Source organism: Nelusetta ayraudi, unplaced genomic scaffold (genome assembly GCF_046127955.1).
Source record: "Nelusetta ayraudi isolate G7.1 ecotype Tasmania unplaced genomic scaffold, CSIRO-AGI_Nayr_v1 ptg000011l, whole genome shotgun sequence".
Taxonomy (NCBI): domain Eukaryota; kingdom Metazoa; phylum Chordata; class Actinopteri; order Tetraodontiformes; family Monacanthidae; genus Nelusetta; species Nelusetta ayraudi.
Window position 1 is genome coordinate 20,110,001 of NW_027466061.1, and position 19,052 is coordinate 20,129,052.

General features: G+C 42.3%; 1 protein-coding gene across 1 annotated transcript in view; it reads left to right on the plus strand.

Moving 5' to 3' along the window:
• The window catches only part of ak5 (adenylate kinase 5), a 55,347-nt gene that overhangs the window by 682 nt on the left and 35,613 nt on the right, over positions 1–19,052 (plus strand). The window contains exons 2-5 of the mRNA XM_076021786.1: positions 827–1,013; positions 2,614–2,781; positions 6,987–7,159; positions 12,250–12,363. Coding sequence (XP_075877901.1) covers positions 827–1,013; positions 2,614–2,781; positions 6,987–7,159; positions 12,250–12,363 — 642 coding nt within the window. The remainder of the gene's footprint in view (positions 1–826; positions 1,014–2,613; positions 2,782–6,986; positions 7,160–12,249; positions 12,364–19,052) is intronic.

Here is a 19,052-nt window from a genome sequence, read left to right on the forward strand (position 1 = left end):
AGAATTATTCATTCATTCATCTTCTATACACGCTTATTCCTATTGCTTTTCTTATGTCTAAGAATCAGTTAAGGGTTTATGTTTCTATCTAATCTTTTTTGTTTTGCTTGACAAATATTTGTAATGCACCACATGTGCAACAAATTGAATTGGGATTGAAAATAATATGCTTCAAAGTAGAGTCCGTTGAACCTCTCTATTTCCCATAACATTATATGTTGATGCATAATTGCAATAATTATGAAGCATCATTCATGTTCCTGGGAGAAAAGCAGATTGGTTTATTCACTTAATTAAACTCAATCCCACTTGCAGTGCAGCTAATTGGTGTTTACAATCTCACAGCTGCTTTTTGTCTCTTGTTTAAATTGCATCAAGCCATGAAGTGATGCACAGTCATAAAAAAATAATATGGTGCACTAATGTTGCTCGTACATTTTGTGTCGTGCATTCATTGAGGATTTGTTAACGACAGAGTTGCACTGAAAGATTAGAGTGATTCCAGCAGGAAGTCCGGGAGGGGGAATTCAATCAGAGTGTCACACAGACACACACGTGTCTTGTGTTGATTTTCTTTGGCCTGGTGTTGGTTCTCACATTCTTCACAGCAGTGAAGGTTTCTCCAGGGTAAAAACACGGTGTCTGTCTTCACCCACCAGGCTGACTTCAAACTCTTAAACCTCTGATAAAAGTTCACATTTTTTTGTTGTCTTCTTTTCACACAAAGGCAACGAGACGTGCACGTCAAAACTTCACCCGATAGACAAGCGTTCCTCACTCACTCTCTGCACCTTGTCACTTCCTCCTGTGTTGTGTTTCCCCCCAGAGCCTGCTGACAGGTTTGATGTACTACCGTCCAGATGACCCTGTCGAGTACTTGGAGGGCTGTCTGAAAAAGGCCAGGGAGCTCGGGGGACCAGACAAGGTGCGATGGGATACCTTTGTGGGCCAGGAGAAGAAACCACTACCCCCTCTGAACGGAGGCCAGTCCCGTAGGTCCCTCTTCAGAAACGGTACGCAGGGTGGGATTCTGATTTCTTTGTTTATTATTATTATTATCAATTGTTTGTTTTTCCACCGACTCCTATGAGCAACAACTCATATTTTCGGCTCTGACGCTCCGCAACAGACTAGCTGACAGCTTGAACAGCATGATGGGATTTACCACACTGGGCGTAATGAGCCGCAGCGTACAGATATTGTTCAAACTCTTGTGTTACTTTTGCAAAAGGCCCAGACTCAGAGGGATCAGTGAGGGCTTTCTCTCTAAACAACACTGACACTCAAAAAACACAATCCATAGCTTCAGATAATGTGAACACTGAACTGCGCTAAACACAGCAGTGCGACTGGTGCTGCTGCCAAACCGGAGCTGCTCATCAACACAGTCCTTGGCATCGAACCTGCCGAACTGTCTCACCGTCCTGAGCCTGTTAGACTAGACTGTGTGCTGAAGTACAGAAAGAAATCAAATAGGCATGGTAGGCAATGTTAGTCGACCTGATTTAGCATCTTATTTGCATTGTTCGCCGGGGCTGTTCTTAAGTCGAACTGTGACTGCTTTGTTTGATCATACACCGAGAACGACAGAATCAGCTGCTTGTTAGAGCAAACACACTTTGCATCTTTCCACCGCTGCCACCGAGCCGTGCAGACGAGGAGGGAGAGAGAGAGAGAGAGGGAGCGAGAGAGAGAGAGAGAGAGAGAGAGAGAGAGAGAGAGAGAGAAAGTATTGCTCCAGAAGAGCTCGAAATGTTCGCAGCTGAGGGTGTTAAGGGCACGCTGCCCCGAGCGCTTACACGTTCATTCCACTCCTGTAGATGTACGGCTGAAGATGCCTTAAAGCTCTGCCAGCTGCGGCATTTAGCCGCTGGCAGCTGGAGCCTAATCAGGGAGAGAGAGAGAGAGAGAGCGGGAGAGAGAAAGAGAGAAAGAGAGAGGTGCCTCTCGGCAGAGAGCAGGCGATCAAACCTGCTCTGCTGCTAAAAATGGTTAAAAGGGAGCGCTCCTCTCGCATCTTAAACTATCCCTATTTCTGCCTCATTAAGTGCTCAGATGGGGAAAAAAGTTGGTTTAAAAAAAAAAAAACTCAGCAGCAGTTTCCTCGCTTTTATAGTTGGGTCACATCTCTGCCCAGCAAATCTTTCCACAAACATAACTTTGCAGCCAATTCCCTTCTCGGCAGTATTGTAACTTGAAAGTGTCTGAAAATCACAAAATAATAGAAAATTATTCCGCAGTAAAGTCGTACACGGTGCTGAATTACAGTGGCTGCCAGAGATAACAGTCTAATTGGCACGATGAATAAAACATAGGATTTGTGCCGCTCTTGGCATGGCCGGTTCCGTCTCACAGGCACTCTGTGGCTGAAGACAGTCGGTTTCACAAGCGGCGGCGCGTCCCGCCTGAAAATGGGATGAACAGAATTTGGAAGGATGTCACGTTTTTCGCGTGCACACTGACTGACAGCCAAATATCAGCGCTGTGTTTCAAACCTGGGGAATATAAATGATTCACTCCAGCCAGGACTTTGACAAATGAGTTGTCATTGACACATTTTGTGTGTGTGTGTGTGTGTGTGTGTCTGTGTGTCTGTGTGTCTGTGTGCTGCAGTGTTGCCCGACAGTCCCAACTTCCCCTACAGACGCTACGATCGCCTCCCTCCCATCAGCCAGTTCTCCATCGAGAGCGACTCGGACCTGTCGGAGACGGCGGAGCTCATAGAGGAGTACGAAGTGTTTGATCCGTCCAGACCGCGACCCAAAGTCATCCTCGTCATCGGTAAAGCACAGCACATCACAAACAGACAGAGGGCACAGGTATATCGCGTCGCGTGTGAGTGCATGAGAGCGGAGAACACAGCGTAACACAGTGTGAACACAGTGTTCCCCTTGGCGCTGGTGGCATTTAGGTGTTGATTTTACATGACTAGTCGTGTTGGGTACAGGACCAAGCAGATCACAGGCCATTTTGTTATGCAAATATATAGAAAAACAAAGCAGGCAACTAACTGAGGAGGAGAGGTTAACATTTGCCTCACTGCTAATCTAAAAATAAATGGCCCAGATGGGAATTTTTGAAGCAGAGAGGGATTTTTGTGTGTGTGTGTGTGTGTGTGTGTGTGTGTGTGTGTGTGTGTGTGTGTGTGTGTGTGTGTGTGTGTTCCAAACAGGCAGGACAGCACAGATGCACTTTTTTTTCTTCTTTTTCTTCTTCTTTCTTTTTTTTTTTTACACATTCTTAATGATTGTTCTGTTTTGGGTTATGGAAAATTAACCGTACATTACCCCAGAAATGGAAGCAGGAGTCATAGTGTTGAAAAGTATGAATTAAGGTGACCCTAGTTTGTAATAATGAACAACACAAGAGCTGGCGAAAATGTATTAAAATATTGATAGTTATGTTTAGCTCCTCTTTCTACTAAACGGGGCTCCTAGCAAGCTAAGGAAAAGCTAAGCTATCCCAACCAGCAGCTTAGCTTGTTAGGCTTAGGAGCATAACTACAGTAGCCCCATTTGGAATGAACTAGCCAATGCTGGTAAGTGGTAACTATCTAACAAAGAATGCTCACGTTAGCAAATTAAATAATGTTAGTTACCTGACGATGTTGAAGCCGACGCTTCACTCGATGTGAACACACTTCCAGAGTTGTCCTCAGTTGAAGACTGAGAGGAGGCGGGGTTCATCCTCAAACTATCAAACACTTAACAGTCTTCTGTGTTTAAATATATGTTGTGTTTGATGAGGTGCTTCCTATAATTTGAAGTGTTTCCTTTGGGAGCTCTCTTCATGCTGTCGCAAAGGTTGCAACGAGCGCTGTCTCGGTCTATGATGGTGAAATATAAACAAACTTTGGAACGCTTACGGCTGGCCATGCTGTGTGTGTGTTTTCTTGCCCATGGGTGCAAGTGTGATGGTGCGTTCAAGAGCTCCCCGTAATTTAAGCATGCTCTGTGAACGTGAAACGTGGTACCGTTCGTTTTCAAGTGAATCGATACTGGTTACTACCGACCGGGTTCAGTCGATACCCCAAAAAATACCGATTTCGGGACTCAAGCCTACCTCTCACACGGTATTGGCACAGGAGATCTCGCCTTAAACACTCAGGCCGGCCTTATCTGATTTCCTTGATGAGCGACGCCTGAAACGTCGACACGTTGCAGAAACCGGGCACAGAAGCCAGTCGGGTTGAGCCGAACTAAAGAACAGCAATTGGGAAAAAGCTGGTTTATCTGTGCTTTCAATGTGTACCCAGCTCCCTTACGAAAGGTGACAGCCTTCTCCCACACTGTGTTTTTACAGCAGCTGGTTGTGGATGACAGTGACCAGTAATCTTTTTTTTCCTCACAACTCAAAGCCAGTCTGACAGCCAGTCTGTGGCCTAATAGATAATAAAAAACAGCAGTAGCCGTCTTATTTTCGGAGGACTGAGGCAGTTGCGTCGTTTATCAGGTTTGTATGTTATGTGTGATGACCAGGAGTGATACAAAGAAATTCAGGTACAAAAACAAAATAAATTGGGCACCTTGTTGGAAGGGATTTCAAATGCCAACATGAATACAAATTCAAACGTTTTATCTAAAAAAGGACCCTTCCTCAAAAGCACCATGTAGTTGGTTCACGCGAGCACAAGACTGACGCCTGCTGGCTGTTGCATGTGACAGACATGAGACACTCGGAGGCTCAGGAAACATTTGTGGAAGCTACTGCTAATATCCATATCAGTGGAGCGGTTTGTTTTCTTGGCTGATCACACAGGCTTTCGTGTTGTTACCAATGCTGTGGAAGGTGCTCTTCTTTTTCTATATTGCAATTTGCAAAAAGCATTGAAATCCAGCTCATCCAGTTCCATGGGACTTCCTTCAGACACAGCCTGCTAAGCCTACACAAGTTAAACAGCAGCTTGATCGGGAGCAGGGAGCAAATTGTCTTGACACGACACATTTGGAGGAGGAGGATTTGAGTGGACAAATAACTGTCTCCACCTTGCAGCTGGCAGGTCCGTGTTTTCTCAATATTGTGGGAAGGGCAGATTGTGCACAGAAAGGGGTTAAAAATCTTCCAGTGTGATCAGCTGAAGTTCTTTATGGACACACTCGTCGTCACACAGCCGACCCGGCTTTAAGTGTAATGTCATATAGTGCATGCTGTTCCGCAGCTGGACCAATGTCATCGGGGTGTCAGAGTGTCCAAGTGCCAGAGGGAGCGCTTGACATGCTTGGGTGTTTGGGATGATGGTTTGCGAATGACTTGTATGAACCAGGGTTCTCTAGCAGAACATGGTGTTTTCATAGCTTTAATCATATCAGTTAATTGATTTATTTATTGAACTGTCTGGGATTTTTGTATTGTTTTGTAAACAGTTTGATGGTCTTTGTGCTTTGCTAACCTTGCTGTTGTGATTGGAGTGGTTGCGAATTTGTCTTAAGCATCCCATATTGTTCAACAATATGTCTCTCCATTATGAACTGATCGAAAATTTGAAAAAAAAAAAGTACATCTCCGTGTTTTAAGGTTGCTAAAACATTTCTTGAAATAAAGAAAATGTTTTGATCAGTCATGTGTGTTGTTCACCAAAATCTTGTGAGGACTACATTTGCCAGTTTCTGGAGAACGAGGCAGTTTTCTTTTCTTTTTAAATGAATCGTGCAAAACTGTTCCATTAGAGTTATAGATGTATTTCAGTTTAGATGAAAAGCCTGCTGCCATAGAAAAGATGAGACGATAAACTCTCCCAGCATTCATAAAGTTGCTGTATTTGGGTACTCTGGCCATCTGTTGCACTTGGTTGCACACATGAAAACACAGTGCTGGCAGAAAGCATCAGAGAAAACTCCAGAGACAACTTGTGACCTTTGCATCCTTCATTAGCTTTGTGAAGTGAAGTGAGACTGAAAGATTGTTGAGATTCTTTCAGGACATTGCAGCAGGTGTCTTCCTGGCCGTACATTTCAAACACTGGGGTTGGGATCTTTATTCAGCCTCAAGAGGGTTTATTGGATTAATAATGTGCCACACGTGTTACACACTCAGACCAATCATTACACCAAGTTTTTATTTGTGGTTGTGACCTTGCAGCTTATGATGCTCATCCCGCAGTCTTCTCCCCGGCATCTCAAACGTGGCACTGTAAAAGGATGTGACATTGAATAAATTCTAATGATAGCCATAGAAATGCCAACCAATGAGCAGCCCAAAAAATCTGTTTGTCAGTTAACGTTAAGATCCTTCCTTTTTCTTGCAAAAGGTTCCTGAGACGAGGACAGACGTCGCTCTCCAAGGTGCTGATTTTCTGTGGCGCTGAAACTACAGTGCTGATTTGAGTATCTCCTGTAAATTGAAAGGCAAATTGCGGTTCTTTGCCAACATGCAGCAGCAACCCTGGCATTAACAAATCTTCGAACCATGTTTCAAATGAAACATTGCATCCCCAACTAGATCACACTAAAAAATGCCGCCTCAAGTGGCCCCCCTTGAGTGTCCTGCTTGTTTCTGGTCGCCAAGCCTGGATAAATGCATGGCTTATGTCAGGAAGTGGATCTAGTGTAAAAAAAACCAAACAAACAGCAAATTAAACTTCAAAAAAAAAATCAACCTGAAGGAAACAGCCAAAAACATTTGCTGTTCGCAAAGAGAAAAAAAACAAGTATGTGTAGGCAGCTCACATGTCCCCGTTACTGTCACCTATTTCCCACCTCCCAAACGCATCCCACTCCCTTGTGTGTGATTGCAAAACACTTAGTTACACAGGAACAGAAATGCAGGGACTAAACCAAGCGTAATCATGCATAAACACACACAAAAACTCTCACACTCTCAGTTTCACTTCCAAAACACACACACACACACACACACACATGCGCCTATGCTAATACACCCACTCGCATAATGTTTCACACTCACTCATACACATTTGATACAAACAAACAAATCAATGAACCCCCCTCCAAAAAAAAATCAACAGCTCTCGCCCTGTGTGTGTCTAGGTGGCCCTGGCAGCGGCAAAGGGACACAATGTCTGAAGATTGCAGAGCGCTATGGCTTCCAGTACGTGTCCGTAGGCGAGCTGCTGAGGAAGAAGATGATCCACAACGCCACCAGCAACAGGAAGTGGAGCCTGATCGCTAAAATCATCACCAACGGAGAGCTGGCACCACAGGTAGCAGAAAAGCTAAATGGGGGAAATGTGGCGAAAGAGAGAGAGAGAAAGAGCATGTGTGTGTGTGTGTGTGTGCGTGTGTGTGACAGAGGGGAAAGATGAGGGTCAAGCGTGTCCAGCCACTCACAGGTCATTATCGCAGCATGAAGGTAATAAAGGGATAATTAGCACAAGCGCGCTGAAGAGACTGATGCTTATCCATCTTATTAGCTTCCTTCTCTGCCACATAATAACTCGGCAGAGGAAGGAATAAATAGGCTCCGACCCCCATGGCTGTTGTGTCATTCATTTTTACCCTGTCAAGAAATTGCATAAGTCGCTCTGACGTGTCCCAGTTTTAATATGTGTGCAGGAGGGGCGGGGCCACTATGAGAACTCTCATGCTAAAGTCGTGCGTGTTCAATGGCAAATGGAGAAGTGAAAGACGGCCACAAATAGCTTAGATAGCAAGTTGCTCCTTTCCTTCATAAAGCAAATGAAAATGCCTGAACTCCCAGCAGCCCTGCACAAGACAACCAAACACTCACTCTGCATGTACTACATTTGTTCAACCGGGCCAGGAAACATTTTCAAAATACCAGTACAAATTCCAGATATAATGAATTAATTTTGGTTTTCTATGTCCAACAATAAACAGATTTTGTTTGTTCAAATTAAACTCCTAGTTTGAGCTGAGCAGGCCTCACAAAACAACCCTTTCTCGCCTTTTTGGGGTCTCTTCTCCCTCCCGCTCGATCCGTGGCTCCAGGAAGGATGGATGCTAGTTTTCATGCAGTGACGCTTCACCCACATTTAAAACAAGTCGGCAAAGGTGTTGTCATGATAATCAGCTGGACCTGTGATGTAGAAAGCCCCCTAAAATCTGAATGACTTGTTTCAGCACAGTAACATAGAAAAGGTCAGACCATCAAGAAATGCATAAGTTGTCATTTTTAATACTTGGTGTGTTAGTTGGCATGCCAGCAATACAAAAAGATGTCAAATAGCTGAAAAAGTTTTACCCTATCATATAAAACTAATAGGGTCCATTAAGAGAATTAATCCTAGTTATAAGAGGGAAAAATGTTGACTGAAACAGAGAAATTAGAGCAGAAAGTATTGCAGACTTTGTTATTGATCCACTATCAGGTAAATATAGTGCCACCTATGCTGATACCAGTACTGATACTGACACTTTTACTTTTTAAAAGCAGCTTATGTCTCTATGCCTTGGTTGGTGATTGCTCTCTGTCAACGTGTGTGTGACAGATGTGGGAGGAGCAGGTGTTCACATGAACACATTGACTATTTGAAGATCCAAGGTGGGACAAAATATTTCATGTCAATGAGAATGAATTCTAACTAAAGGATCAACCTCAGTGTGTTAGTATCAATCCAATACCAATACCAAGCCCATTCCTAACGGTGGAGGTTTGTCAGTGAACAAAGGTCCAACATACAGATACAAAACAGTTCAGAATAGTTCAATATAAAGCCCTGTAGTCCTCCTCCTCCTCATCGTGCAACACAAAATACATTGGCTGAAAGTAGAGATGAATGTCAGTGACAGTTGATGTGATATAATGTATTGCACAACAAAAAGACATTTGAAGCCAATAGAACTGAATTATAACCGTGGTTGTCAACAGTGTGAATGCACTATCCATAACAAAGCTGGTGGGCGGTTTACTCGACACTCCTGCGGCTCTGGGTTTAGAATTACAGACAGAGCTTAAGGGAAATTTTAAAGTTCAACCTCAAAGGCTCAGGGATCAGTCGAAGTGTAATTGATTTTTTTAAAAACGGCTTTAAAAACGCAAAACCCTCTCTGAGGCTTTGGAACCACATATTTTGGCATCATTCATCCTGGTAATAGTCCAATTGAAATAAAATTTGCTCTAAGCCTCTCTTGGCTTTTGCACTCGGGCTGACTTTGCCACACACGGCCTTCACACATTTGGCTGGACACGAACGATGGGCTCATGCTTTGACGCTGACAAACTTCCTGTTCCGGCACATGAAGCCCACTGGGGAATCATCCGTTTGAAGCGCAAAGAAAATCAAACAAAGACACAGATTTTGTTTCTGAGGACGCGTTTTAATGAATGTCAATGCGCACAGAGCGGCCTTCACAGTAACGTGATGAATTGCAGCTATTTGGAAGCCAGTCTTTCTCTGACACTGGCCGCTCGCCTGCATCGTGACTGGCATATCTTTGCTTTGTGCCCCGCCGGGATTTATCTTCAATAACTTCCCACCTCATCAATTATCATCCTGCTCCTCACATCTCTGGCACGGCGTTGCCTTTCTCCCCGCTCCTTTTGTCCACTCACCAGATGTCACTTCTCAGTCTGGCAAGATAAATAGATTTGATCAAATCCCCTGTGGCTGCTCAGTATTTCATTTTTCTCTATAAGTTCAACAAAGCAGATTGGAATTTTTGCTTTTACCAATGACCTGTTATGAAACCATCAGTCTCTGAGAATGGTGGACGACAGCATGTGTTTACAATGTACCACGCACCATATAGTGTACGATAGACAGACTTTTGTTTGTGATGTCTCAAATTTGTGCAGTTCGCAAGGTGACGTTTGGAAAGTGGACAGTGATTCCACCCACACAAAATCCCAGACGTATTCTCACAAGTACATCTTGTCTGTGCGGATCGTTTCATCTACAGTTGAAGCACCAACCGAGACTTTTGCCTTCATTTCCTCAGACTGCAGGGGGGAAAAACCCAAGACGGGTCAACAGGAAGCGGTGCTTTCAAAAATAGACACTGACAACCTGAGTTATTTAGTTTTCAAACTCTTCAATTATATATCTAGGAAAAGTCTGTGCTGAATTAGTGCACCAAACAATGCTTCCCACTCCCACTATATAAAGTCATGCCACGCACGTTATCATGCTGCACAACCTGTTGATTGCTCCAAACCACTGCCTTTTATGAAAACATTGAACAGCAAGATGCAGAATAAAAAAGAACTAGTCTGGTTATTTTAACCTGCAAAACACTGTTAAAACAATGTTGTCGCCTGAGAAAAGTCTCCAGTACAACATCATTTTCATAATGTGAAAATGCCATGTGGGTCTGACAGAGCTGCTGCTAATGCTGCGTCCTCGCTAGTCTACAATTGTTGTTAGCGAGATGAGATGTTGAAAGAGAAATTAAATGAAGTGATGAAGCTACTATGTGGGGTGACTGTATTTCTTTTTTTAGAACAACTAAAACAATGACACTTTACTTCTTAAAATGTAATTTTCTATTCTGTTTCTTGACTGACCCAGAACTGCTGACATTTTTCAATTTTGGGGACATTCTAGAAAACATCCCTGAGTTTTTTTCTTATTGTTATGCAACATGTCAAGCTGGTGGCTAAACCTTGTGAATTAAGTTTCTACGTAGTTCATGAAGTGAAATGCTTTGAGGTACACAGTGTAAACAGTAGTACCACAGAAGTCTTACCATGCTGAACAATACAATGTGTGCCATCCTTTAGTGCAGGGTTTTTAACCACTGTGCCGAGGCACACTTAGTGTACCGTGAGATAATGTCAGGTGTGCCGTGAAAAAATATCCAATTTCACTCAATTGGTCTGGAAAAAAAAAAAACATTGTCAAATGACTGTGCTTAGATAGATAGATAGATAGATAGATAGATAGGTAGATAGATAGATAGGTAGGTAGATAGATAGATAGATAGATAGATAGATAGATAGATAGATAGATAGATAGATAGGTAGGTAGGTAGATAGATAGATAGATAGATAGATAGATAGATAGATAGATAGGTAGGTAGGTAGATAGATAGATAGATAGATAGATAGATAGATAGATAGATAGATAGGTAGATAGGTAGGTAGATAGATAGATAGATAGATAGATAGATAGATAGATAGATAGATAGATAGATAGATCCCTCAATTGCTCCCAGGATATTAGCTTTGTGTGCATCTAAACAGGCCCAGGTGTCACACTGTGAGACTGTACAGTCATTATTAGGCTAAAAAGTGTAATTTCATAATATTTCTGGTTGATGGTGTGCCATGGGATTTTTTTTCAATAGAAAAAAACTGCTGTAGCTGAAATATAGGTTAAGAAAAACTGCTTTAGTGTACCAGTGTTTCAGCCCATATGAAAACGTTGCTGTGCCACTGACGGCAGAACGAAATGCATGTTTATTTCATATGGATCATCTATAGAGCCACTCAGGCACGGGGGATAATTAGTAATAGATGATGTTTCACACCGGCTACTGTGATATTGATGTTGCGACTTATGGATTGTCTCTGTGGCCATTTGTTGTCTGAGAGCGACGGCTTTGAGTCACGAGGCTGATCAGAGGGCTTTTTTGGGATCAGCCTTCCTCCTTTTATCATCCTCACGTCCATCAATGTGTCCATGGAATCTATATTAGGCTTAATCCCAGCACGGTCTGCCGGGGCCACTGCTCTTTCCCTGACGCTTGGTAGGGGGACTTAAACGTCTGTGTTACTCAGCGCTGGGCACGGCGCAAAGTTATTTTTAGACGGCAGCGTTGCTCACGTATCTCTGCCATATCGCATGATGCACGCAGCCTGCAGAACACATTCGAACATGTTGACCTCCTCCAGCCACGAGGAAGTAATTGATGCTAAGACATGGTGGCACACGTCGCCCCCGAGCGCAGTCAGGGATGATTCTCTTCTGCATTTATTGATATATTTTAAAGTGCATGTGGATAAAGAATTTCATTGTGTGTCCTGTTATGCGTTGAATGTTTCATTAATGAATGCAATCCAGCACAGTTTTTTTATTTTTTAAAGGGGCTTTGTTCCCGTGTCCTTGTCCTCGCCGACGCTTTCGCTGTTAAAGCAACCTGAAATTACGACTGGGGCTGTTAGAAGCTTTACATTTGGTGCCGGTACTCAGCCAACTGCAGGTCATGGTGGGCTTGTTTGCGTACATGATGTGGATTTTGAAAGCAAAACGTGAATGAACTCTCTCTGACAATAAACTGTTTTGCTTTTTTATGGTGCAGCAGTTTTGTTTTGTTTTCCTTAATCTGTGCACAACATGAAGCCTTTAGGGAGAGTAAACAAATCAAGCATGTTGATGTCACTCTTCCCCAGGAGACCACAATTACTGAGATTAAGCAGAAGATCATGAAGATACCAGATGCTAGTGGTCTCGTCATCGATGGATTCCCTCGAGACGTTGGGCAGGCCTTGTCTTTTGAAGACCAGGTGAGTTTTCATTACTATTTACAATGAGTTTTTTTTTTTAAGTAATAATAATAATACTAATAAGAAGAAGACGATTTAATTAATAATAAAAACTTGCTGAAGCTACTTGTCATTTCAATCCTAGGAAAAATACACCAAGGGCAGTCATTGCACTTTACCTTAATGTCCCTTTCCCATACACCTGTTCCATTTAGCTAAAAAATACCTTTGACCACAAGAAGTGCTGTCAAGAATTTCCATCACTTTATTTAAAGCAGCTCTAGGTAACTTGAGCTTGCTACGAGTTTGCTACAACAATAACGTCGTAGCAAACGTTCAACACTTTTATTACTTCGTCTTTCATCGAGGTTACTTATTGAGTTCCATTCCGTCATTTTACAACCTTATGTATTTGTAATAGTAGTATGTAAGACTGCCTCTCTTATATCGTTGGAAAGCCTGTTCCCCTGCAACACTTGTAAGGAACATGCATTTGTGGGGTGAGCAGCAGAGCTAAGTATCTGGGTTGCGCCCCTGAAAAATGTCAGAAATCTTCTCTGCCGCTCGTCAATTCTTGTCAATCAACTCTACTTTATGAATTTTTAATTTGCAGCGGTTTTATTTTGTAAAATAATCCTCCAGTCTGAAGCAAAAAGGCTACTGCCAAATTTACTTGTGCTGCATGGAAGCAGGAGTACATTTATGAATAATACAGGATCATAGTTTAAAGGGATAGGCCCAGAAATCACATTTCACATAGTCATAAATAGACATTGAATCATTTCTAGCTGCATATACTTTTTTAAACCACGTACAAGTTGAGAAGGTTCTTGGACAGACTTTCACCCAATAGAGAGACCAACATATAGCACAGGTTGGTTGTATTTTCTCTCTTCTTTTGGTAGTACATGTTGTGCCTTAAAACAATACAGATGACTCATATTTCAGTTCTGTTTGAATCACCTCCTAGAAAGTGGATAGTGTCAGCCAGTCCAGCTCAGTCATTGGCAGTTCTGGCACAACTCAATGCACACTGCCCGTGTGTGTGTGTGTGTGTGTGTGTGTGTGTGTGTGTGTGTGTGTGTGTGTGTGTGTGTGTGTGTGTGTGTGTGTGCGTGTGCATGTGTGAGTGTGTCTGATTCCGTAAAGATGAAGGTGCTGAAACGTGCACATCGATATGTCACACTGAAGCTGATCTACAAAGAGGGAGAAATGAGAATAGTTTCTATTGAACGGCCGGAATAGCAGGAGATGGACGGCTGCATGGCTGCAATATCCACGTTTCGCCCGCAGTCACTCTGCTGGCTATATGGAGGAAACCACCAGCGCCTGAACAACCCTTGTTACAAAGGGTTGTCTCCACCACTTTTACTCCTGTTGTCATTTGTACAATCTTGGTAGATCACACACAACACGCAAAACAAGAAGACGCTCACTCTATTAGCATAGCCAATTGATTTTGGTCGCCTTATTTTTGTAAATTAAACTCTACCTGTGCTTTTGATGCTCCTGTGGGAGCAACCAGGTGACACTTTCCCATATAGTGAAAAGACCCTGTGCTGTTTCATCTCCTCTCCACCTCACACATATAAATGGCTTGTTGACACAGACTGCAGGGGGGGTAATCACCTGTCCCTACACAAGGGTGTACGCTCCAGAAGGCTACATCAACGCCTCACATCAAATGCAATCTCTCTCCCGAACATTGTGTTTGTATCACTTATTTCACACCAATTACTGCACCTCACGCATCATTCTGGTGTAGCAAAACCTCAGTCTGCTCCTCAACAATGGGCTTTAAATGTAGCGTCATGCTGATGGACGGTGAATCCTCCCCTAGTGTCATCTGGATTTCCAAGTTAAGAGTTGGAAGAACCCTGAAATGGACTTGGGCTCTCCTAGAATTGAATTCTGGATAATAGCAGCTATTCTGTGAAACAGGAATGCACAATTTTGAACGTGCCAAGCGTTGAGTGGTTAAAAAATATAACAATAACAAATGTTTTTGGTCAGGAAGAACCTAAAACCAGTCATTTGAGAGAGCGAAAAAGGACTGCCTCTTATACTAAAATACTTGTTACTAAAATACATTTCCTGGCAGGATATTTTTTCTTACATTGCATGCTGACCATCCAATTATCTGCCACCATTTTGGAAGTGTCTGTGTTCAGTCAAAGGGTAAACTCAGAGATTGTTTCTAAAAGACTAACTGATTATCAGTGGCTATGTTTACATGTGCAGAATTTCTTAAGATCCGATTCTAAACTTTGGTTCATCAGAAAATGTATGATTGGTATTTGTATTTAGTAAACACTCATGTCCAATGAGGATCATTTTACCCCAACCAGACAGACATTATCCAAACAAGAGTGAAGATGGGCCACATTCAGATTACCACACCGCTCGATCTGACATTCAATACAAACAGATCTACCAATCCTGGCTTTATTTATGATTATTTTTGTCCATGTAACTGTAGCTAGTGTAGATATTAGGAGAAGGGCCTTTCAGTTCGTGAACCCACTGTTGTGTCTTACTTTGAAATGCTTTTTAAAATCGTGGAACCTCCGAATTCATCAACAAAATCATCCGTTTTTAACATAATGTTTTCACCATAAGCTGCTCTCTAACTTAAATTCTAATTTGCCACCAAAATAAAAGCATACTTAGCTTTGCAAGACTGCTCTTTGGCTGTTTTTAGCATGTGGTTTATTTACCTACTGGCTTGGAAGAGCAGTCTGAGCATTTTTTTGTCTCATGGACAGAACTTTGTCGGTGATTTCGATGTAAACAAATTGGCAAAATTGTTTGTCCCTCAGCCGTGTGAGACTATACATGTACGTATTTAACTTACAGCACTCCGGTAGGTGTGCGTCTACACTAAGTGTCATAATTACCGTTATATGTTATACACAAGCGCAGCACAGCAAGACATTACATGTTAATTAATAAGAGTTCGTGCTCACACATGCTGTGTAAAAATCACATGTAAGCAAGACATTTTCATTCATGACAGTCTTGCTGAGACCTGCAGGCATTGCTGCTTTTTGAAAGGAGTCGCATATGGATGCTTTGGCGCATCGCACTAACTGCTACGGAGGGTTAAGCCCACTCTCCATCTTCATTCTTGTTCCTCCACTCTTCAGTAATTGTACATTCTCTCCCTGCTTTAGTTAAGAGTCCAGGTCTTGGCATTAAAAGAGTCGGTGATGTGCCTCTTGCTGCCTCTCGGTTGCCAGACAGCTGATTCCTCTGTGCGCATTCACCACACACACTGACGAGGTGAAATATGCGTCTGGCTCGTCTACAAAGAAATGAATCCAGGCGATTACCGCACCGTCACGCACTCTTCCATTGTTTACATCGCAATTGAGTGATGGAAATTCAAGGTCTTTGTTTAAAAAACACTAAAACACAGACTAGATGCAGTCTTTTCTGGGATCACTCCAAAACTGAAGTTGCAGTTTGAAATACAAAAAGTCACCGGCATTTCCACATTCCCACTGGCATGACGCTTCTAGCCCTGTTTTTGATGTTAACATTTTCTCTTACTGGCAGGTCCCATTCAGTCAATTGGGCCTGTTTACAAAGATCCTTTTAAGAAGTGATTTTCCAGGTTAGATAGGTGTCTAAATGATGGTTTTTCATGTGTTTTCGCCATTTCACTGTTTTTAGCTGTGGACAATATGAGAGAACAGAGTGACTCACAGACAGTCTAGCAGGAGGCGGGAGCTGTGTCCTCTTTAATAAAGACACACAAACAGCCACCACAATCACCATCAGCTTTGGTAAATCACGTTGTGGGGGCCAAATGAATCCGTGTGCTTCTTCTCCGCCAAATATTAGGCACCTTCTGTTAGAAACGCACATATCTGCATATTTATTAGAGCAACCTGCTAAATGGATTGTGCATGTTCTTTTTTGTTCCCCATTTTACAAGCGTAATCCTGAGCGAGCAAATTAGTAGATCAACTTCATCACGAGTTTGCATGTGTAATGACGTTAATGCACGTTTTTTTACGCGCAAACCTTCAGCATATCTGGCCCATTATGTTCATTGCCACAGAGTCTTTTTTACAAAATACTTGATATATACTAAACTGGTTGATGACAGCCAGCAAAGATGCCAGGGTTAGATAAGGACCAGCAGCGGTTCAACTGGAGATGAAATCACACAGATAATACACACGTTGTCTTGTGTTTACCATGTATCCTGGTTACTGTGCAAAACAGCTCAACAGATACAGCAGCAGCTGCAGTTAAATTTGTAGGAGCATTTTCTTTCTGCTTGATCTCGTTAGGCTTGACATTGAGCTTTAGCCAATCAGCCGGTAGGACCTGCTGCTATGTTCACTTTCTGAATTACTTTCTTGCAGACATAACCTTTTTCCATACAGATTAAAACAAAACTATATACTGTAGTTCATTGTAAAAAAAAAATGCTGTTTCAAATATTGCATTGTTAAAAAAGTTTTACAGGATATTGTTAAATTATTTAAAAAGGGGTGTTGTGCTTTCAGGTAGTCTCTCTGTAGATCAGTCATTCCACAGTCTGTGTTTTCTGTTCCATTTAACAGGAGCACAGAAGGAGAATCCAACCTCTTCTAACTTAATTTGAACTAAATTTAGGAGTGGAAACATAAACAGAGAACGCTTGCCATGCAGGGCACCAAAAGGCAACCTGGCTCCCTTCCAACAGAGTGCCAGCTTCTTTTCTCCTGTGCTCTGTGTTGATGACCTAGTTTGGGAAACATTCATGTGCTTATTTGTAGGTTCACTCATATAAAAGGCAGCTAATAGTCCTCCAATTACAACATTAAAACATTCTGTTTTTAAGTTCTATATCAGCATGGAATTTTAAGGTGGCTAAAGGAGCTATGAACAAATTTCAGATTGTGAATTAAAAAAAAACAATGTTTTAATATGGGTTAAATAGAATTTGAAATGAAAGTGGCATCATAGCCTCTATGTCCTCCTGCTCCTTGTTTACTGGCTGGCTGAACATTCATGTTTGCGTATGTAAATCTCCTCCTCCTCCCTGCAGCCGCAATCATAATGTCCCAACTCTGTGCCAATAAATTCCAAATAGCAGCAGACACTTCTAATAGGGAGCAATAATGTAGTCTTGCTAAAACGGTAGCCTGAATTGTAATTTACTGGAAAGCATTCCAGAAAAATCCCTTTAAGGAAATCCTGTCGTGCAATATCATGTACTTATTTCTTCACTCGTCAAATTGTCAATAAAATGGTGATAATCCACTGTTGCTCGGTGGAGGGCTCAGTGCACGCTGTGAGTCTGCGGAGGATCATGATGATGATGAGGGGGGGCAATTAAAAAATCTCCATTCATCAACAAGTCACCCCTCAGTCTGCATCCAAAATGCTAGAATGTTTGTGTGCACTGGATAACACATAAGAACATGAAAATAATATGCAAAGGAAAGTGCAAAAAAGAATTTGGTTAAGACAACAGGTCCGGTCGAAAAGCCAATCTTCCCTGCAACCTTATACACTTATGTAACCAAAAACAAAGTCTACGCTTTAGTCTATATTTTACTTTTTCACAGAGCACCTTCATCTTTGCATAATAATTGTTAAAATTTACGACAGCAAAATATTCTCAAATCGTTTTCCTTTTTCTTTCTTCTTATGAGCCCTTAATCCATTTAGCTTCCCTGCAGTCTCATCTTCTTGTACTTCTTATAAAACATTCTAAGCACCTGTTGTAATTAGGCAGTTATGCTTGATGTGTATTCACATTATTCTAAAACAATGTAATCTTACCAGCACGTCCTCAGGCGCCGCTAATATTACAACACAGCGTGCTTATTTCTTCTCTTCACTGCTGCTTTTTTAAACGGTAAACGTCGAGGGTTTGACTCCAACATCGTGTTCTGCGATGTTTAATGCATGCTGGGGCCCTGTGCCCTGTTGCACAGTAAGATCTGAGGGAAACTCGGTGCTCCTCTGGGGACTGGGACAATCTATTTTTCATTAGCTTGGCCCTCATCTCATGTCATGCTGCTGCGCTGCCCTTTCCAACATCAGTGCAGTAATTTCTGCCGCTCCCCTGTGAGCCAGCGGAGAGAGAGACTGACTGTCCCTTCATCCTCCTGTGTAGCCACTCGTCTCATGTCGATTGCGGAGGTGTCAGTCTATCCATCCATCCCTGTGTGGGAGTTTGAACACAACAATGTGTATCCAACAATTCTGGCAAGTGATTAACACCACAGAATGCTTTCAGCCAGGAGGAAAAAAAATCCAATCGTGAAAACTGGCTGTTACATTTTTTTTTGTAAATATGATTGTTTTGGGGAGGGGGAGGTTAGAGTTGGAGTCGGCACATGGATCTTGTTGTTGTCTGTAGCTTTGTCATCCATCACAGCTGTTACGACCAGGCAGCAGCTACACGGTGGAAGACTGAACTCTCAGCGCCGCTGTGCTCATTCCTCTCCAGCAGCACGGCTAAATTAAACATTTAGCTCTGGGAAGAATTAATCACTGCTTATTGCAAAGTGCGCAGGCTGCCAAAACACACACACACACACACACACACACAGTCTGATAAATTCAGGAGACTGAAGGGGCCTTACACAAAGCATTATGTAATTGTTTTCTTAGCAAAACAATAACTTTATTTTTCTCAATTCCTGCAATGTTCTAACTATATGTTTACACACAATTACTCAGAGTGCCTGGATCTTGTTGCC